General features: G+C 39.2%; 1 protein-coding gene across 4 annotated transcripts in view; it reads right to left on the bottom strand.

The window, feature by feature from the left end:
- Positions 1 to 22,435, bottom strand: part of Bnc2 (basonuclin zinc finger protein 2) — a 402,767-nt gene that overhangs the window by 318,876 nt on the left and 61,456 nt on the right. For 3 of the 4 annotated variants that reach the window (XM_076934703.1, XM_034503818.2, XM_076934705.1), the window contains exon 1: positions 19,089 to 19,179. The exons of the other annotated variant lie outside the window; for it this stretch is intronic. In XM_076934703.1, the coding sequence (XP_076790818.1) occupies positions 19,089 to 19,112 (24 nt within the window). In that variant the 5' untranslated portion in view covers positions 19,113 to 19,179. Of the gene's footprint in view, positions 1 to 19,088; positions 19,180 to 22,435 lie in introns of those variants that run through there. 4 annotated transcript variants of the gene reach the window in all.

Below are 22,435 nucleotides of genomic sequence, written 5' to 3'. Positions count from 1 at the left end.
ATAGAATAATTCCAGAAATCAAGAATTTAAGGCAATAAGTTGGCTACAGAACAGACACTGTCGCTAAGAATACAAACAAATTAAGAACAAGTAATTCTGACTCAATAGGTACTAAGTGTATGAAGAAGGAACAGAGATGAAGTGCTCAGGTGAGACCGACAGGTCTACTGATCATGTGATCCTGCTTTACACACAAGACCTCACTTACATTCTCTCAGCACTAACTCACACACACCCTAGACACTAACAAACTATCAAGCTTTTAAGGTTCGCAAAACTTCAATCCTTCCTCATTTTCTTCTGCACAAACTCCCCCAATTACTTTAAAAGTTGAAATGTGTTTCCTTAATCAACTGATAAATAGATAAGGAAGACATGATATACTGATAGAACAGTAGCATGTGGTGGTAGAATCAAGCATTGATATCAGCCAGGGCTTCGTTTCTACTCATGGCTCATTTTCTATCAAAGCATTTTTATGTAATTCCAAGTATACAGATACATAAGATGCACATCAAAATCAACAATAAAATCATTTAAAAATAATTCTTTGGTGTATGTATATATATGCACATATACATATGTGTGTGCATTATTTGTGTACAAAGATGGACATGTTTGTTTTGTTTGTGCTTATTTTTGCATAGGGAATTGGATACTGCAGGATGCAGAGAATATTAAACTTCTTCAGGTAGAGGTGGCATTTGATTTGTAACGATCAATGCTGAGCCTGTCACTCCACATAAGACATAAAACATCATGTAACTATGTTTAGGGCCATCGTAGAAATGGTTGGAAATTCTGTTCTACCTCAAGCCATAGCAATTTTTCATGAAATTAAGATAAGAGACTCATGATAACTATTTCCTGCCGAGGAAGGGTGGGTAAGACAGGGTCTTATACCCCAGGCTCCTCACAAACACACCACACAGCCCTAAGCTGGTTCTGCCTTCACCACCCAAGTACTAGAACTACAGACACTCACCAATAAACAGCAATTTTGAAATCAAACATTCTAATACAATAAAATCACAAACACTCATTTGTACTTAAATGCTAAAAAAATGATGGTAGAAAAATATTAAAAGTAGTTGTTCTCATAATTAAACCATCCTGTTTCTGTGAGAGCAGAAACTTTTCAAGGTTTAGTAAAAGCATTGAATTTAATAACATACAATAGTTTCAATCCTGAGCTGAGGTATCTCAGGCAGTAAGGCCACAGGGTGTGAGGAACTGTAAAAGAAGGTGCCAATCTTTTACCTTCAGAATGCAGACTACAATGAAGTAACAGGGCACAAGTGTAAGCAAGGCCACAAACACACACTGGACTCATCACATGTTTGATTTTGAATCATCAGGGGTTTTGTTGCAGTGGATTCAGAGCCTTCCACTGTTGCCAAATTTACTGCAACCCCCATATTCAAGTTACATAATTCTCCACAGTTATGTACAGATATGTTGTGAATGATGCTTAAAAATGGTATGCAAATGAAAGAAGATGAATGCAAAATAACACACACCAGTCAATTTGTATGAAATTACCAATAGACAGAAACAAAGACTTATGTCCACATACATTCAGAGAAAACTAATATTGAAAGATGACAGCTAATGGTATGTGTTTCTTTTGGAGCTAAACTGTAGTTTATTTGTCCAGATTCAACAGAGATTCATTTTTAAATTTGCTCTATCAACAAGATGTCTTAGGAACTGATGGTTAAAACCACTAAATTCAAATTTTCTAAAACAATTACTTCTGTTATGGAGGAAAGGATATCAAAGAGCACACTCTCATTTTCTCATCAGGTAAGATGCAGAGTAAAGCTTTCCCTGACCTAAGACGAGAGCTCTGCTTGAGTAAGTGGGGCTCTAGTTGTCTCAAGTTTTAACATAGTGGTCTCCAGTGTGTCATTTCTCACTTTTCTGGAACCCACATCTAGCTAACTAAAGAATATGGAGGCAGGGTGACATTTCCTCCAGAAAGTCTTTGGACTGCACCCTGTCTGTGTTGAAAGGACTCTGGCAGGATAGTTCCATAGTGTGTGGACTGTGAGTATCTACTTTATTTCTCTCCTCTGCTACATCCAAAGTTACTTAGAACACAAGAAATGTTTCACTTTTATTCACAGCTGTACTTCTACCAAGCACTATCATTTTTTTTTGCTGTTGTTTTGTTTTGTTTTATGGATTTTTGATCCAAGGACTGCCTTTACCCTAGAGCTACAGCAAGCCTATGACCAATATTTGAGAGGGAAGAGGGAGGGAGGGGCAAGATTTATATATGAATGGATGAATAGGTAAACGGTGCATGTCAGGGAAAAGATTGACTAATTCATAAGGAGATTTATTCAGAAGCAAACCATCAGGTGATGAACAAAATCAGATACAATCATCCAGGACTCTGGGAAAACACAGGTCTTGTGCTATTCCTGTCATAAGAGAAAAAATAATCCTGAAAGTATGACTACAGAAAGTTAAATGTAACGAATGACAGGGTACTAAATATGTTAGCATCATAAACACATAACTCGTAACTGATCAGAAGTTAGGAACAATCAATGGAGACAATTAATATAGAACTGTGCCATATTTCTTGAATTTGGTTGGTTCTCAAACATTAAACTCAGATGTTGCTTTTATTCATAAGCTTTGAAAAAGCAAATAAAATATTCTATACACTGTTCACCATAAATCTTAACTTAACATTCAAATTTAATCTAAATACAAACATAACCCTAAAGCCTCCTCCAGGCCCACAAACACTCAAGACAACCAAAATCTGATTTCCAGAACAGCAGTTTTAACTTTACAAGTGCAATATTTATACTGAGGAGATAAATTATGCAAATCATAATGGTCTATGCTTGTATCATATCTAAGCCTGCACTTTTGCATTCTACAAGATTCAGGAGTCTACAAATTTACCCACGGCTCAAGGTGTTCTAGTGAAACAATTTTATATTTAAGACAGTTTAATATTGATTAAGATTTAAGATCTATTTGGGGAAAGCTTGAAACAATATCGTTCACATTACATACTTAGCACTTGATCACAGTTTCTATACAACAAAATCAAATTTAAAATTCATTCATAAATTAAGCCTCCATTGAAGCCACTATACCACCCACCTTCTTTCCATGCTGCCTTAAAATATTAAACTCAAACATCAAATTCAGATTAAAATTAGATCAATCCTAACTAATCTTAGTGGACAACCCAATTAGCCAAAAGAATTTTGGTAGCCTTTCCAGACATAAATTCTAAAATCCTTTTAAATGTATGAAAGCTTTGTTGCTAGTGTTGGTGTTTTGTTGGAGGGCCTCATATGGCCCAGGGTAGCCTTGAACTCACTGTGTAGCTGAGGGTAACCTTAAATTAGGTTATCCTGTGAATGAAGGTAACCTGTCTCTACCTCTCAGTATGGGATCTACACGTATATGTCGCCATAAGAGCTCTACACAGTGCTGGAGATTAAACCCCAGGGCATCATGTATGCTAGGTGAACAACACTTGCTACTCTACGCACTGAGCTAAATCCTCGGCCCAATGAAAGCTTTCTAAGTAGGTACATTAAGATATTTTAATGTTTCAAAAAATAATAATCTTCAAAAATAAACTCTCAAAAATGTTTACTGGCATCCCCAATTAATCAAATAGCAAATTAATGACTTTGGGGTGAATTAATTTTGAAAACCCTACTTTAGTGAAGGGGAGGCGCCACATGAATAAGCAGTAATTTATCTTCTCATGCCAAACAGCTGTACTGTACTATTCTAGTCCTGGGAATTACAAGAGAACAGTCCTAGGCATGGAGATGTTCAGAAACAGAGAATTAAGGTGCAGTGTACTGAGTGGCACCCTAAAGTATGTAATAATTTTGTGATTCTTTTGTTTCTCACTAAGTATTTGGACACTTGCCACTGCTAAAAAATAAATAAGGTAAAGTACCTCCAGGGTTTTGTTTTGTTTCAAGACAGGGTCTTACTATGTAGCTCTGTAGCCTTGGTTGTCCCAGAACTATGTAGAACAAGCTGGCCTCAAGCTCGGATCCGCATTCCTCTGCCTGGAATTAAAGACGTGCACTACTACACCTGGCTAAAGTTCTTCCAGGACTTTAAAACCTAGTTCAGAGCAGTACACAAATATACTAATGACTATGCTAAAGGAATAATATGATAAAGAAAGGACTAGATTAAGAAACATAACTAGGAAACAAAAAGCTTGCTAAAGACAATCAGAGACAAGTGAAGGAAGACAAGGTAAGCTGACCTACACTCAAAAGAGGCTTTGGCTCTATAGCATGTCAGAGTTTTTCTTTAAAGTCTCCAATCCCACAAGAATATTCTGTAGAGAAACTGAAGGCGACCTGACCACTGCTGTAACAAGCCTAGCAAGGGCTATGAGTAGTGATAAAAATTCACCATAAACCAACCCCAGCCCTCCAGCCACAGCAATTACAACTAAAGTTTCAAAAAACATTTAAAGGGGAAGCAGCTGCAAAGGATGCTGTAATATGAAACAATGTACTTACAAGTTTGACTGAATGGTGAGAGCGTGCGAAGTGTTTAAATGTGCAACATTAGTACAGAAATGGCACTTCTGCAGTATGAGGACTTTTGGGGGAAAGAGAAAGTTTTCCGTTCACAGAAAGGCCTAGGACCTTAAACTGTGCTGAACCCAACTACCTAATACGTAAGGTTAAACTTGCATCCATGTTTAAGCTTTCAGTTTAGTACGAGAGTGCCGTTAAGTGTCCCACTAGCAAAGGATTCCGCCAGGGCCTTCACATCCTATCTGACAGGACAAACAGCCATTCCGTATTTCACAAAGGCCTGAATTATTCTAAGACACTATATCACACATAGAAGGATTGGGCCATAGTCACCTAAGTGGGTCATGTAACTAAGATGGTCCAGGTTCGCACTGTTTACTTCTTGAAGGAGCTATTCAAGAACATATTCTGGAGCCAGAGACAGAATTAAGTGTATGCGTGCTTGCTTGTATAACATTTGCAAGGCCTTGGGTTAAAACTTAGCACTGTAGGACAGACAGAAGGAAGAAGGGAAGGTAGAAGAAGGAAGGGGAAGAGGAAGGGAACAGGAAGGAAGAGAAGGAAGAGGTAGAGGGGAAGAGGATAAAACATGCTTAGACGGTCCTTTAGTTACTCCTTAGATAAATCATAAAAACGCTTTAAGAAAAAAACCCATGGAGACTGTTGCTACAAACAGATGTGTGCACGCTTAGTACGTACGCACAAAGTCCCAAGTAGGGAGTAAAGGGACAACAGAAGGAGGACAAAAGGAAAACAGAAGGAGGGGAGGGGAGGGAAGAATCTAGGACAGGGTGGGATATAAACACACATGTGCCAACTTCAAAAAAACAGTGACCATGTACACACACTGCCAGGCTCTTCCCAGAACCCTGAAGGGAAACACCCCTAAGCATATGTACCTACTTAGGTGAGCAGACCTACAGTTCAACAGCTTCAGGGCCTGAAAAGGATCACAGAACCCAGGATGCCAGGGTTGTGACAAGAAGCAGACTCTTCTGAATAGCACCAAAAAAAAAAAAAAAAAAGAGTTAAAATTGTCCAACAAAATGCAAGGCAATGGGAGCTGACTGGCTTAGCCTGGCTGATTGCTCTTCTAAGAATCTCATCCAACAGGGGTGAAATACAAAGAAAGTGTGTGCTGGTTTTTACAAAAAACATATGGACCTTACCTGGGGAAATGTACTCTCTCTTAACTAAACAAGGACTCTGTTCAGGTATTTTGAGTTGAAATTGAGAAGGACATTCTTAATTACAGAAAATATGGAGAAAAAGTAAAGGCATCGGTGAATGCTGACTATAAAGCATTAATATTCTCCTTCATTCCTGGCATGCTGGTTAGCTTTTTGTCAACTTGACACACACTGGTCATCGAGGAAGAAAGAACTGAATTACTTCTATCAGTTTGGTTTGTGGGCATGTCTATGTGACAGCCTCTTGGTGGTTGAGTCATATGGAAGGCCCAGCCCACAGAGGGAAGTGCCATCCATAGGCAGGTGGTCTGGGATGTATGAGAAAGGTAACTGAACATGAGCCTGGAAGCAAGCCAGTAAGCATCTTTCTGCCAAGGTTCCCATCTCTGTTCCTGCTTGAGCTCCTGCTCTGACATCCCTCAATGATGGAGAGTGATCTGGAATGTGTAAGCCAAGTAAGCCCCTTCCCCAGCAAGTTCACAATGTTTAACACAATAGAAAGCAAACTAGGACCCATGGGTAGCTGGTACTTAACTTTTGACATACAAAGACCTGGTGTAGAGCAGAGGGACAAACAGATGGGAAACAGTCCATCTACACAAGTAAGTTTATACATAGACAGACAGCAAGTATTTCAACAACTTAATTTATTCCTCTAATTTCGTCTCCTCAGAATAGGTTATAACAATCAGGAAATGAAATATAATCTGGTCAAGCCAGAGCTTCCCTTCCCATCCAGATGCTCGTGTAATCAGGGTTCTGAGCATGTTTTTGGTGAACAAACTCTATCAGGAAGAGGACATCCCACTCTAAATGGGAGAGGAGGTCAAACACAAGTTGAAGCCCAAGGGATGGTGACCAAGTCACAGGCCCTGTACTAGGATGACGCCACAAACTCAGGCAAGATCTCTCAGTAACTCCTGATCCTTTAGAGTCCCCATCTCCTCTCCCATTCCAAAATGCCAGCTCAGCTCAGTGGTACAGCAGCCTCTCCCTTCCCCTACCTGCTGGGGAGAAAAGACTTGACAAAGAAACGATGGTCCAAGCAAATTTAGAGTGCAGCCTTGAAAAGGAGAAGGGTGACTCCAGGCTCCCTGGGAAGAATAAATGGCAGAGAGAACAAATTAACATATTCCCAGGCAAGTGAGGTCTGAGGCCGAGGGAAAAAATAGAATTAAACACCAATTTTGTCAGCCTTCCTAGATGATCATCTCTCCCTTCCCTGACCAACAACAACAAGCAAACATACACTTCCTACAATGGCCAGGGCCTTCGGCGGGAGTATCTCATTTAATCCAAGTACCATGATTGTCTTAAAGTCTCCTGAAGACTTCAATCTTAAAATGAAAGGCATGGAATAAGCTTCATGAGTCCTTCAGGTACTAACATGCTAGAACTCTAAAGGCCACACATAGACACAGAAGAATACAGACTCTCAAGCAGACTGCCTGAGTTTGAATCTCTGTTCCACTATCACCAGCTATCAGACTTTCGGCTGAATTCCCTTTGCCTCAGTTTCCTGCCTATAACAGAGGAGAAAAAGGCTTTTTATCTGATGGAACTACCCTAAGGATAAAATGTACCTCAGCTGTAATTCCATTTATTATTATTTTTTATTATTGACAGTATCTTTACAGCACAAGTCTTTATATGAACAAACTACCTTTTGGAAAATGTTTTCCTGGGAAGTACTGCTATTCTGAATATGTTTTTTAGAGTACATTACCCCCTATGCCACATACAGACAGTTATTAATCAAGCTAGAATCCCCTGCTTAGCTTGGTGCAGCTTCAGGACCCTGCTGCTGATTCCACAAAGGATGAGTTGATCACAACCCAAGATTTCACAATGCTTCATTACTTCATTATGTCTTTGCCATGGAGTTCAATCTAGTTTGTGTGCTGTACCTTTAAAAATATAGTTCCAAGAATAGGGATAATGCATCAGTTGATGGACACTTGGAAAATATATGACAAGCCCTGGGTCTTGATTCCCCAGTACTAAAAATAAAGGTTTTTTTTTTTTTTTTTTTTTTTTTAAAAAAAAAATCATAGAGTCCCTTTTGGTAAAAGATTTACCAAGATCTTTACAAAAGAGAATTCCTAAGCCCATAGCTAGTTTGGGATTACTAAACCCTTGGCTTACAGCTCTAATGGGCCCCCAAATCACTAGCAGCTCAGTGACATTTATGCTGTTGTTCCCTGTGGAAAGCAACGGGCAGCTGCAGATAAACTGAGGCAGGTGATATTCTATAAAGCCAACTGTCCCTTCTTATTATTCTTTAGCACCTTTATGCATTCATACATTGCATTTTAGTCATTTTTAACCCCCGTTGTCATCTCTCCTCCCCCATCACTGACCCCTTCATGAGCCCAACATGAGCCCTCTCACGGCTCCTTTTCATAGCCTTCCTCCTTTCCTTTCCTTTCCTTTCCTTTCCTTTCCTTTCCTTTCCTTTCCTTTCCTTTCCTTTTCCTTTTTTTTTCCTGTGACAAGCCATTTAATTAAGGTTGCTTGCAGGAGCATGAGTTAGTGGTTATTTATTGAAGCATGGGCAACTTGACAATGGCTATAATTATGAAGAGAATGATTCTTCCTCCACTAGCAACCATTAACTGCCAAGAGGCCTCACCAAGAGGCCTCACCAGCCCTTCTCCATACGTACGGCAGTGTGTATTCACGAGTGCAATGGCCACATCATCTCTAAAAGGCAGCAAAGATTGGTCCCTATAAACATGACACCCTATTTAACAGCAGTAGTGATCCAAAGCACAGTGGTGGAAGTACATTCTTGTGATGACAAGGTGAGGTGGAAAGAAAAGGAGCCATTTCATGAAGCAAAATTGGTGCCCAGGAAAGTAATTGAGGCAATGGGCAGAGAACAATGGGAGAAAGTAACTTCTTCACATTCCCCATAGCCTGCTGGGCTTCACCTCAGGATAATCCTCACTCCTCACCACACTAGGCCAGTCCCCCCTTTCTCACCCAAGGACCTCTGCTGAAACATGTTTCAGCTCCTGCAGGATTCTTGAACCCAGGACTCACACTGAACTTGTACTCCCCATCTCTCTCACCAGAGCCTGGCGAGGTTACAGTAAGAGTCCTCCCAGCTCTCCAGGCAAGTCTTCAGACAAGTCTTACAGTTCAGCTTAATCCCCAACGGCTCTTACATGCAACCACAGACATGAATCGTAAATGAAACCGCCACACTTACAAATACATACTGCATGGTTTACATATGTATCACATTCTGAAAAAAGACTAAACTGCAAGAGTAAGAAAACTATCAGAGGTACCAATAACGGGCAGAATAGAGGGTTTTTCTCCATCACATAGTGGTACTTTCAAGGTGTGTTGTTTAATTTACAAACAACAACACTATTGAATAGTGCTCACAATGTACCTTTTCTGTGCCCTGATGAATTCTTTGCTCTAAGTTTTGGTTGTATCAACTCCAATTATTTCATCCTTTGTGTTTCCAGAATTATGTGATAGCACTGAGAGTGTCCTTAGTATGAAGCCTTTTCCATCATCCTTTCATGTCTTGTCCCCAGGCATGAGCAGTCTCCCAATGTATAATCAATTAGATACCCATTGCTCAGCTTTCCCAACTACACATAGTTTGTACAATAGTGGGAGGCATGGTGTTCGCTTGGTCAGCTATACTGTTCCAGTATTACTGTTCTAATTAGTTCAAATCTTATTTTCAGTGTGAATACTTTCCATTTCTTTGCTTCACTTTGAGCTTTCTTAACAGATCTCTTTTCCATTGTCACTTCTTTTAAACTGTCACATAAGTTTATCAAAAGACAAGGGGACAACATAACTACATGCCTGTCTGCTCATGAACCAAATAATAGAAAGAACTAATGCCACAAATACAATCATTCATAACTCATTAATATTATTTTTGAACTTTGGTCTATACTGATATGGACCTCGTGTTAAGTTAATTAACCATGGCATGTAAAAGCCAGATTTATGTAAAAGAAGAAACACATATGTTTAATAAGTAATTTTAAAATGAATGAACTGAATCGCCACAGATTTAAGAAACAGAATTTGATTATCTTCCTACATCTAATAACATCAAAGAAGCAAGGAGGTCCCTGAAGACCCAACTCCACCAAGGTTAATAGATGAGAAAAAAATCTGTCCTACAATTCCAACTCTGATACCAGTAGCAAAATTATGGGCTGCTATTATGTTTTTATGACATTCCTTTTACAAAGTCAATAATAACTTTCCATTGGTTGAATGGACCAAGAGAGAATAATACTAGACAATACTTGTAAAAATTCAACTAGACACTATCCTACAAATATACAGGGAGAACACAACTGGCACTACTCTCTAATGTGCTCCCAGAATTTTTGTAACCACCCACGAGGCAAGCAGCATTATAATCGCCACTGTTTGTATAACAGAATACCAGGGAATAAGGAAGTCAAATAACTCATCCACAAAGAGGGCAACAGTAAACAATAAAGCCAGGATTTGAACTCAAAAAGCAACTTCACAAATCAAGCTGTTCAAAATGTTATTTCTCTCTGCTTTCTGTACAAGATAAATCTGGTCACCAGGAAGGGTGCACAGCACTGATCCCTAGATGTTGCACAGACTGCACTCAGTAGAGATCAGCACATACTCAGTTTATTCTCCTGGGACATCAAGTACAACAAACAATGACCCACTGAGTTAGAAAAACCATTCCAAGATGATAGGAGGGGCAGGAGAACAGAGTGAAAAAATTCAAAGAAAGTCCAGTATTTTATTCTATAGAAAACTGACATAAATACAAGAAGAGAACTAATAAATTTCACTTCGTAAGAATAGAAAAAGTCTTGTATTTATTATAAATGTGTCTATAAAGAGTGCTATTCCAACAAGGTATGGAGCACCAACAAATTCCACTGACATTTTCAATACCTCTGACCCTGAAAGTTAATCATACTGCTTGCAGAGAGAAGTCTGATCTCACAAGAATTCCATAAGGAGCAGGAACGTGAGGGCCTAATAAGGATGTATGATACAGGAGCAAAGGGATTAGTTAACTAAGTGAATTCCTCCCTAAATATAATCCGCTCATAAGGACATTTAGAACATTTGTATCTCATTAGGGGTATTAAGTGAGAAAAGATTCTCACTTCCAAACAATCCTAATTATAATTCATCTTAGGAAATAAAGTGAGTTTTCTTAACTGAAATGGAAAATTTATGACAGGAAACATCTTTAATATAATAACAGAACTGTCAACAAACCCAGACACTAAAGCAAACATGCCAGGCTAACAGAGTACTAGCAATGAAAACTAACTTCTCTAAGAATGGCAATAGTTTTTCACATTCTCAAAACATGCTTTCTCTGTCAGCATGACAACCCAAAGCAAAAGTAATGTGGCTAAACAAAGAAACTCAGTCTGTAGGAAGCAGAGATGGAATAACAGTTTACTCTAACACATCTTCCATGAAGGTGAGACAAGAAGTAAAAGCAAGGCGGTTAATACGACAACTTCACCATCAGTGGGCTTCCATGTGGGGAAAACTCTGTCTACTGCTCCCTCTCACCAGAAAGGAGAGCTCGCCAACCAAGTCTTGCATCAAAATAAAAAACAAATAAACAAACAAAAAAAAAAAAAAAAGGAAAAGAAAAAATTCTACTGAAATGGAATGCATTGTGTGACTTCTTGCTGTTAGAAGCTCAAGGACAATTTTACTAAAGTTGAAAAGAAAAACTCAAAGCAGGTAAGCTGTAAACCTCAGCAGCTGTTAGAGAAGCGAACAGAGAAGAGGAAGAGAATGCAGTTTGAGTTAAGCCAACATGGAGGTCAACCACATGGCAGAAAACAGCTACAAGGCAGACACAAAAGCTTCAAAGTAAGGAGGACCAAAGTATTAGAAAAAGCTTATTGAGCTCTGGCCAGCAACCTAAAGACAGAAGAGAAGAAAATAGAATATATATATACTCCTTTTTGAGTCAGAACTCACAATGGCAGGCAGACCTAGCATAAGCTAATGGCAGCTCTGTAGCTTCTGCATTAGGAGTAGGAATTCTAGGAAGGGAACTTAAGATAATAAAACAGTAAGTCAGAAGCAAGGTGATACCCAGTGTTGGGCATCTACCACAGGTTCTGCCTCTCTTATTTGTGTCTCCTTAGAAGGTAGGCTGTCTCCTTGCATTTTTGAGCTCCATAGCCTTATTGCAAGCAGTTAATTTTTAAAGTTTTAGACAGGAAGTAATCGCTATCCTCTCCTAGCATAGTTCCTCTCAGAAAGCACTGGAGAAAACTCAGTCCAATGCCTACTCTCAAGGCTGTTCATTTCCATAAATGAAATCATGAGCTATCTCTCTCTCTGTTGAGATCTAGTCCACACTATGCCACCTGGAAATTGGGGGCATAGATGGGCATCAGTGCTTTAATGTTAGGCGCAAGTATTTGCCTCAATTATTTGTAAAGATCCATATGAAAACTATGAAGGGGTAGCTCTGTGGAAGGAAGTAAAAGACAGCTGCATCAGAATCCAGTGGTGGCTAAGAAAATACTTTACCATTAAATAACAGCAACACCAGAGGACAGGGAATTACTTTCCTATTGTAAGACTCAACACAGCTTTTAAAAAGCAGAATTTCCCAGCCAACAAAAGCAATCAGAAAAATAGTCTATGTTATCATTAATTTTACACTTTTCAGTATGATCTTCTCCTCTCTACAGTAAGTCTTTGCTATGGGGAATTAGGGTTGAGGGAAGAACACAGGGATTTAGATCAGTCAGTGAATGTTGTTTGTTTGTATGTATGTATATACTTGATAAATTAACTGTCCTTTCTTGCTTAGGCAACTTTTGCTTTCTTTGAAAAATGCTGTCAATCCTGTTCCTATTCCCACCTGCCCCCAGTCCACCTACAAAATCTCCTCTGTTTTCCCTTCTCAGGAAGATCTATGTACACCACTCCCACCAGAGTCCTCCTTCCTTGTTACTTAGCCTCTCCAAACCTGTGACTTATGATTATCCTTAACAAACTAATATCCACTTCCAAGTGAGTACACGTCATGCTTGCCTTTCTGGGTCTGGGAGACCTTGCTCGGGGTGATGGTCTTTTTTGTTTGTTTGTTTGTTTCTAGTTCCATCTATTTGTCTGAAATTTTCTTGTCATTTTTTCAACATCTGAGTAATACTCCATTGTTTAAATGTGTATTTCCTTTATCCACTCTTTGGCTGAGGAACATCTAGGTTGTTTCCAGTTTCTGACTATTATGAGTAAAGCACTATGAACACAGTTGAGCACGTGTCTTTGTGGTAAGCTAGAGTGTCCTTGGGTATATGCCCAGGTATAGCTGTGTCTAAAGAGTAAATCAATTCCAAATTTTCTGAGAAACAGCTATATTGACTTCCAAAGTGACTGTACAAGTTTGCACTCCCACCAGGAATGGAGGAGTGTTTCCCTTGCTCTACATCCTCACCAGCATGGGCTGTTACTTGTGTTATTGGTCTTAGCCATTCTGACAGATATAAGATAAAATCTGAAGGTAGATCTGATTTACATTTCCCTGATGGCTAAGGATATTAAATGTCTCTTTAAGTGATTCTTAGCCATTTGAGATTCCACAATTTGAAACTCTCTGTTTAGATCTGTATCTTATTTTTAATTGGAAGATTTGGTTTGTTGATGCATAGTTTCTTGAGTTGTGTATGTATTTTAGATATTAGCATTCTATGAGATGTGAAGTTGGGTTGGAGATGGAGGGACAGAGGGAGAAAATACAGGGAGAGACAAGTGGAGTTGTGTGGGGAGCCAACAGAAGGCGGCTATCATCCTTGCAGCCATCTTGAGCCATATACCCTGATAAGAGACTTGATTACAATAGCCTACAACAGCTGAGCACACTCTGATAACATCTTGCTTTAGATACCCAGGATCTTCCCTTGGGTGTGTGAGACTTAAAGCTGTGATTTAGACTTAAGGGCGTGACTTAGAGATCAGATTTAGAGACAAGGCCTAAGGGCATGACTTAGAGGCGTGACTTAGAGGCGTGGCTTAGAAGTGAGACATTTAAAATGTGAGAAGCAGAGAGAAGAGTTCAGTACAGCTTGGAGCAAGTTATTAGACATTAGGGAGTACAACTTGGAGAACAACTTGGAGTTAGTTATTAGGCATTAGGTATTAGGCACTTGGAAGAAGAGCACTTGAGACTTGGAGCTAGAAGAATTATAAGGTATTAGGCAAGAGAATTAGACATTAGGCACTTAGCACTTGGAAGAAGAAACTTGGAACTTGGAGGAAATAGGGACTAGGAACTCAAGACTAGGGACTTGGAGAGAAGAAGAGAGACTGAAGAATAAACAGGATTGAATCACACTCTGTCTGGTCTCCATTCTTTGAGTCCATCCTCACTCTCTCTCTTGCTGAACCCTGACCCGAAGACCAGAGCAGCTTGGGGCAGTGTGGGCTCTAATAGTTTAGCCCCCAAGGTTTTGGCAGTGCGGGTTCCAATAGTGACAGAACGGTCCGAGATATTTTGGCCCCTAAACGTGGGGTAGAGTGGCTTGCAACATTTCTGGCCCACAAGAGTGGGGCAGCTCAGGCCGCAACAGAGTTGGAGAGCATTTAGAGGGTGATGGAGAAACCTAATATAGTAGAAACTTCTGGGAACTTTTGAGGGTGATCCTAGCAAGAACTCTCACTAATGAAGGACATAAATCCTGAATTGGCCATCTTCTGTACTGTAACCAGGCAAGGCTTCTAGTAGTAGTGCTAGGACACTAACCAAGCCACATAACCTTCAACCTACAAATTATCCTTCCTGTAAGATGTACTGGGGAAATGATGACTCAGAGTTTGTGAAAGTGGCCAACCAATGACTGGTCTAACTTAGGGCCTACACCAGGAGAGGGAACCCATAGCCAGAACTGCATGGATAGCCAGGAAGTAGAAGCTAGATGTCCCAGAGACCTAAGGTAGAACCAAATACAATTGGAAAAAAGTCAATGAAATAATTGCTAATGAATGATGTTGCTATACTCACAGATCTGTACTTATCCCACTCACCAAAGAGGCTTCCTCAGCAGCTAATGAGAGCAGATGCAGAATCCTACAGCCAGAGATTAGGCAGATCTCAGGGACCACCACCAAAGAGGAGGAAGAATTGTAGGACCAGTGTTGGAGGATGCCAAGAGAATATGACCCACAAAATCAATTAAGCAGGGTTCATAGGGCCTCACAGAGGCTGAAGGGGCAATTATAGAGTTTACATGGGTCTTTAATTAATCCTCTGTATACATCTTATGGATGTTTAGCTTGGGGTTTTAACGGGCCTTCTAACAGTAGTAGTGACAGTGTCTTTGACTCTTTTGCCTGCTCCTAGGATCCTTTTCCTCTGACTGGGTTGCCTTTTCCAGCCTTGATATGAATAAGGATTTGTACATAGTCTTATTTTATCTTTTTATGGCATGTTCGGTTGATATTCCTGGGTGGCTTGCTCTTTTCTGAAGATGGGTGGGGGAGAAAAGATGCTGGGAAGAAACTGGGAGCTGTAGAGGAAGGGAAAGCTGTAGTCAAAATTCATTGAATGAGACAAGAATAAGTAAAAAGAGGGGAAAAAATGAAAAGTAGAATCAGGGTCAAGTCATGTGACAGAAGACACACAGGTATACATACATGCATGCACCTGGACACACATGTGGTGCACAGGGACACACTTGTGACAGTTATGCTTTTTGTATTTTCAAATTTATGATGATTGTGGTAGTCTGAATGAGAATAGTTCACATAGGCTTATGTATTTGAATGCTTGCTATCCAGTTGGTGGAACTGTTTAGGATGGATGGAGGTGTGGTCTTGCTGTAGAGGATGTGTCACTATCGGTGGGTTTTGAGGTGTGAAAAGTCCATACCATTACCAATTATTTCTCATTCTCGACTCACACTTGTGGATGAGAGGTAAGCTCTCAGGTACTGCTCCAGCACCACGCTTGTATGCCTGATGGCATGCTCACTACCACACTGGTCATGGACTCTAACCCTCGGGGAACTATGAATCTCAAGTTAAAAAAGATATGTTATAAGTTGCCTGGTTATGGTATTTTAGCACAGCAATATAAAAGTAACTAAGACAATGATGAAAACCTATTATCCTAAACACCAGAGAGTCAAAAGCTTCTGAGCACATCAACCACCCTCCTGTGTATATATGCCTTACAGACAGCATCTACCCAAAGCACGAAAACAAGTATGAATGTAAAGTCTTTCTTATTTTTAAGCTCAACTATTGCACATACCCCCACAGAACACAATCATCATCTCTTCCTGTGCCCTGTAGCTTGTTCTTTCCATTGGAGCATCTGTTCTGACAATTAATGCCTTTACCTCAGGCATTCAAATATTACCAGGTATAATATAGGATCTATCTCAGGAAAACCCCAAGACCTGAATCACTCTTCACTGGGTTCATCCACTCTCTAGATCAATTTTCAACCTCCCTGAGGCCTTGAACTGACCCGAGGAAGATGCAATGCTCTGTAAAATCCCCAGGAAGAGTAAAACTAGAGTGGACCGCGAGTATAATTGATATCACCAATGTTGACAGAGTAATTTCTCACTTTTGTAGGGTGGACATTTCAAAGCAATGTAGGTGGGATAAGTAAGCAAAAGAAGTGGGAAAGCTCTAGGGAAGACAGAAAAGAAGGCTCCATGTTTTACAGACGTTTCTCCACTCCAAGATGCTAGTGTTAAGGAAAAGGAAAAGGAAAAGGAAAAGGAAAAGGAAAAGGAAAAGGAAAAGGAAAGGAAAGGAAAGGAAAGGAAAGGAAAAACCATAACAGTTAATCCTGTTCTTTTAAAAGACATACTCTTGACTTCACTGCAGTATAGGAAACAGCTGAGAGTACGAACCATCTGATGACAGTTACAGGAATCCTGAAGAGGAAAGAATGGTCAAGGAAGGCCACTCTGCCATACAATTATACACCTCTGCTCAGTCCCAAAGCTTTCTCCACACCATGCATGCCACTGACAGTCAGGTGGATGGGAATGCCGTTCTCCATGTCCCCAGGTGATGCTAAGGAGACGCATAAACACAACTCTGCTGCAAAAGAACACTTTGTTTCCTTGGTTTTCTCATCTTTTGAAGTAAGGCACTTCATGATTGTCATGGGTTTCATTCCTGAGGGCCTGAGATTTATAGGAGCCAAGAGTTCCACAGTAAAGACATGATTTACAAGGCTAACTACAGAAAATGCTAGTATAAAAACAAAAACTTTCCAATTTTCCTTATGCCATGACTTGATCCTTCTGAAATATAGGAAAAGGGGTTGAGGGAAAGGTTGTCGTCAGAAAAAAATCAAGAGCAAGTCAGTTTAAGATTAGGAATCTCGCCAAGGAGATAGCACCCTTGCTTAAAATTTATATTTATTTTATGTGTATGGATGCTTTGTCTGCATAGATGTATGTACACCACATGAGTGCCAGTTACAGACAGTTGTGAGCTACCATGGGTGCTGGGAATCAAACCCCAAACTGATCTTCTTCAAGAGGAACCACTGAACCATCTCCAGCCCTGTGTTCCAATTCTGTGACAATGAAGGTTTGGAAAAACAATAAACCCAATCCCAAAGCTTATAAGTAAAGAAAATAGGTAAACTACCAAACCAGTATTGTTCCACAGCCCCAGTCACTTCTACTAAGCTACACTGGCATTGAGGCAACAAGTACATCCCACAAAGATGAAACCAACTAATGGTGTCACAGCTGATTCATCTGATGCTTAATAAATATTCCTGTTTATCAATAATATTCTAGTGTCATTTAAAATTCCACAAAATTGAGCTCTTTTAAGGAATCTCATCCTAACACATTTTATAATTGAAGCCTTCCAACTTATTCTGATGACAGTCAGACTCAGTATTTAGATACTTGAAATAGTATACCTTCAATTTAGATGTCTAAGAAATTATAGTAAATGTCTCAACAATGAAATCATGATTCCACAGAATGTCTGTTGCAAGAGAATATATTTATAGAACCACATGTGACAAATGTTTATATATCAGAAATATAAATAACTCATAAATACACAAAATATAAAATCTAACATTAGAATTTACAGCATCTGTAAATTCAATATCCATTATCTGCCTTTCTGGATCTCCATGGATGTCAAAAACATCAACACTGATAAGCATTCTTTTCATACAGTCTAAAGTATATGCCCACCCTGGCAGGCTAGAGTAGTAAGTACCCCTTTTTGGCTAACACAGTGACAGATGTTTGGGTCAGCCTGTTTGGGGGATGGCAAGAAACCACAGATTCTTTATCAGAAAGTTAAACTTCAACAATATGGTACACAACAGAGAACTGCCTGACCAGCATAAAACATGGCGGCTGTAGAAATGGAGCATGATGAAGATAAAAGTAAACAGTAAGGGAGTGCACATGATCTAGACCATTTCTGTCTTTAGTACAGATTCTAAGACTTAGTCTGTTCTAAGTCTCTGATGACAATAACTATTATTCCCATGAGGTAATAACCAACTTGAACACAGAAAATTTGAGTTCAGGTTGTGATGCTGTATGCTGTGACGGCAGGCATGAAGAGCACAGTGCACTGAGTGAGTTCTCACGTACTTTGCATTCTATGGCCATCTGAAACCATGCATGTATGAAAACCTACATCGCTTCACAAGCACATCAGTGAGCTTCATTGTGGACTCACAATCTATCCCAGATAGCAAAGCAGTGAAGTGTTAATAACTATCAGGTCATTAAAAAATTATCCCCTGGCTCTTCTGAAGAGAACAATATTCTCCAGCTCAATATAAGAAATTCGTTTAAGTAGACATGTTACATAACTCCAAAAGCTAAGCCTTCAAAGTCCAGAATACAGGTTAATGCTAAGATGCTTATCAACCATGTGCAAGGCTGAGGGTTCAACAGCCCACAGTATGAAAAAATTTTTTTAAAAAGTAGCTGAGCCCCAAGATGAGAGAATCTCTGTTAATATCTGGTATCCTACTGAAAAGTCTTGAGAAACTCTGTCAATATCTGGTATCCTATTGAAAAGTCTTGAGAAACTGGGAGTTCTTGCCATCTCAGAAAGCAGGCTGACCTAAACACATATCATTACAATAACCAAAACAAAGATAGCACTCCTCGTCTACCAGGCTGGTAGATGAAAACCCACGCCAAGCCTCAGGAAAGGAAGCTGGACTGTAGTCTCCCACCAAAGAAACTACTACCTCCACAAGGCAAGTATGGACAGTCCACAGGGAGGAAGAGGTCCAACTCCCGACTGTCATCTGGCCTTGCTCCCATGTATCAAGTTAATGTTTTAGCTCAGTGAAAGTAATTACCAGCCAGGCTCTGCACTCCATCATTCACCCTGGGCATTCCTGCTGATTCTTTCTTTGGTCTCTAGGACCCAAGAATCTCTTTTGTTGATCTGTAAGTGCAAAGGAAAGGTTGGTTGTTACAAGTTTCTTTCTATTCTAAATTTCTGCCAAGTAATTAGAACAGAAAATGAACTATTTTCAAGTTTTTTAATTGAAGCTATGGGGGTTAGAGTAGTCATAGCCTCTAACAAAAATAAGATTAAAACCATACATCTTTGACGGCTCTCCCCTTTCCAAGTAGAATGGACAAATGTAATCTGACTCTAGTCAGTGAACTCAGGGACTTGATCCAAATCACCCTCCTTCTAATTTAGGTCATTTGGCAAGAATACCTTAGTAAGTTACTGAACTGCATATAATTTTACAAAAGGTATTCCTATATCCTCATACCATCCAAAAGAAAAGCATTACTGGCATCCTCACTGCACAGACAATGACTGGAAAGTTCAGAGGTTAGATGCACTAATCCCAGGATCACACTTCACAGGTTACAAAACAAATCTACTGACTCCAAACACTAGGCTTCTACGTATTTTTCCAAGTAACTGTAAAATAGGACAGTTTAAGCGAGTTCTAGCTGGGAGTAATATCCAACACTGACTAGCCCTTTAAGCATTCCTTACACAGTAGGCACTGCTTGTTTTGTATACTCCACTGAACTACAGATATGACAAAGGCATTCAAAAATTCTCCCTCAGTGCTGCTTACCATGTAAATCTGTTTCCTTTACACATGTACAATGATGAGCAATATTAATACAGGTAAATATAACAAATATATATACACACACACATATATATAAGACCTATGTCATAATAATGACAATAATGGTAAGTTATGATACTTTAGTTTAAAACAACTACTGCCATTGTTCGATCAGAAACCCTGTGGATATAGGATCTGTGGCTACACATACTATCAATCCAAACATCAAGTGGCTGTGTGTGACAGCTAGCTGTTCAGACAATGCTTCATTTGACAATGGACCATGTGTACCCCATAATCCCACAGACTGCCATGAAGCAATTTTTTTTATAAAATTATCTAATGAGCACATAGTTGAAAAAGAAAAAAAATTGAAGGACAAGAAAATGAAAGCCTTTTTGTTGGAGCAAAATATTTATGGTAAATCATCAACTTACAAATACATCTATGATAAAAAAAAATAAACGGAAGAAAAAACTAGAAAAACTACTATGGACTTATTTCTGAAAAAAATCCCCAGGTAGTCCTCAGAAGGGCCCGAGAGAAGGTACTAAGCAAAGGGCATCTCCACCTTGTCACTACCATGGAAGGCTTTTCAGAATGACAAGATGTGATCTGGACACTATTTAGATTTAGGCTTATATATGTTTGCATATTAGGTTTTAATCAAAAAAAGTTTTTAAATAAAAAATTTCTTGAAAACAGTCAAATAGTCTTGTACTTTGGTACACCTGTATAATGTATCCATATAGTAAGCTAAGTATAAGATTCAAACATTTAAAACTAAGTTTTATAAAATGCAAAGATTTAGTAACTTGATTAATTACTAAAGAACCAACTTTGAATAATCTCAGTATAGACTAAGTGCATAGCTCTTATAAAGTCTACAGTTTGCTATAATGCCCCAGGTCCTCACGGTCACACACCATTTGCTCGCCCACTCATCCAAATCCTTAGGTTTGTAAGCTCCACTCATAAGAAGTGTCCCCCATATATACATCATTTTCAGCATTCCTACTGTATTCTTACTGTATCTTTTCTGTGTTCAGATATGTCTAGTTATAAAAATATCTGTTCCAGTTGACTGCAACATGCAGAACAGAAGGATGCTGTATAGTCTTGTGACTTAGGAGCAAGATGATATACCATGTGACCTAAATGAATAGGCTACACCATCTAGGACTGTGAAGAATATTTGGTATTTACATAGCAATTCAATCTAAATGTCCTAGCATGTTCCCAATGTTAAGCGACACATGAGAACACAAATAACAACACACCTCTCTTTGTCACTAAATAAAAACCAAGGCTCCAGGATCTACAACCAGAACAAGCAACGTCTCAACTGCTTGGGTGTACAAAAATTAACTTCAGCACACATAATACTTTTCTTATTTCAACTCTGTATAATTAATTACACGCAATCTGAAGTTAATCACAATCCCAGCGATGAAGGGCTGCTGAGATCAGCCTTTTCCTCCTAGTCATTTCCCCTCTGACTGATAGAATAGTACTTCCCTTTCCACAAAAAGCTGGGATACGGTCCTTGATGGACAGTGATAAGGATAACTACAGACTAGAAGAAATAAATTTCATTGCACTTACAGCATTGGCTCAAACTTCCTAACTAAAGAGATGAGGCAAACTGGAAGAACTATGTATTAAACTCCTTTGGAAAACCAAGAAAAGGAGGCAATCTAACTCACTCAAGTGTGACTCCCATAGAACAAGAATAAGAATCTATAGTGAGAACAGGAAGGTACCCCTGTTGGAATTTGTTTTGTTCTTCAAAACCATTTTTTACTTTCTATTTTGGCATTGAAACTACAAACGCTATTTTATCAATGAGAAACAAACTTAGCTCAGCCTCAAAAATAACAGCGGGGGTGGGCATACAAACACCTATTTTCTTTTTAAAATTACTGCCAGGGAGCACAAAGGAAATGCTACCTAAGTGTAGTGCTATGCCTTTTTCCCTTTTTGCACAGCTATACAGCCTTAGCCCTCTACTACATGAAATGAATAGCTCCCAAGGAAGGTCAAGTGCAGAGTGATCAGCTCTGCACATGTACATACAGACTTCAACGGAACCAGTGAATTGCAGTGCTAAGAGCCACTAGGACAGAAATGTGTTTTGAGCATCTTCATCGATCATGTATGTCTAAGGTACCTGTTTAAAACACACTCATATAGGAAAAAAAATGCTTTTTGTACTACTTACCACTGAGTAAACACAAGTTTTAAATAATTTTCAGTGCAATAGACCTGGAATTTTATTCCCCACAGCCTAGTGATTTTAAATGCCCTGTGACCCTCTTAACTGCTGCCAACATCAACATCTGGTACCTGCACAAAGAAAACAGATTCTACAGGATTCTTCAGAACCCTTTCAATTCATCGCACGCTTAAGATTAAGTTTCTAAGATTTTTTTCTCTTCTTTCTGATACAACAAAACATAAGTAATATTTTTTAAAGTAAGAAACTGTTCTAAGGGACAGCTAAATGTTTTACACGTAAAAAAAAAAAAAAAAAAAAAAAAAAGTAAGTATCTGAAATTGAGTTGTTGCTCATTTCTTCACTTCTCCAAAGAGTTTATAAACAG

This window comes from Arvicanthis niloticus, chromosome 5 (assembly GCF_011762505.2).
Source record: "Arvicanthis niloticus isolate mArvNil1 chromosome 5, mArvNil1.pat.X, whole genome shotgun sequence".
In the NCBI taxonomy this organism is placed as follows: Eukaryota; Metazoa; Chordata; class Mammalia; order Rodentia; family Muridae; genus Arvicanthis; species Arvicanthis niloticus.
Note: the sequence above shows the minus strand (reverse complement) of the source record. Positions and strands in the feature narration are given on the sequence as shown.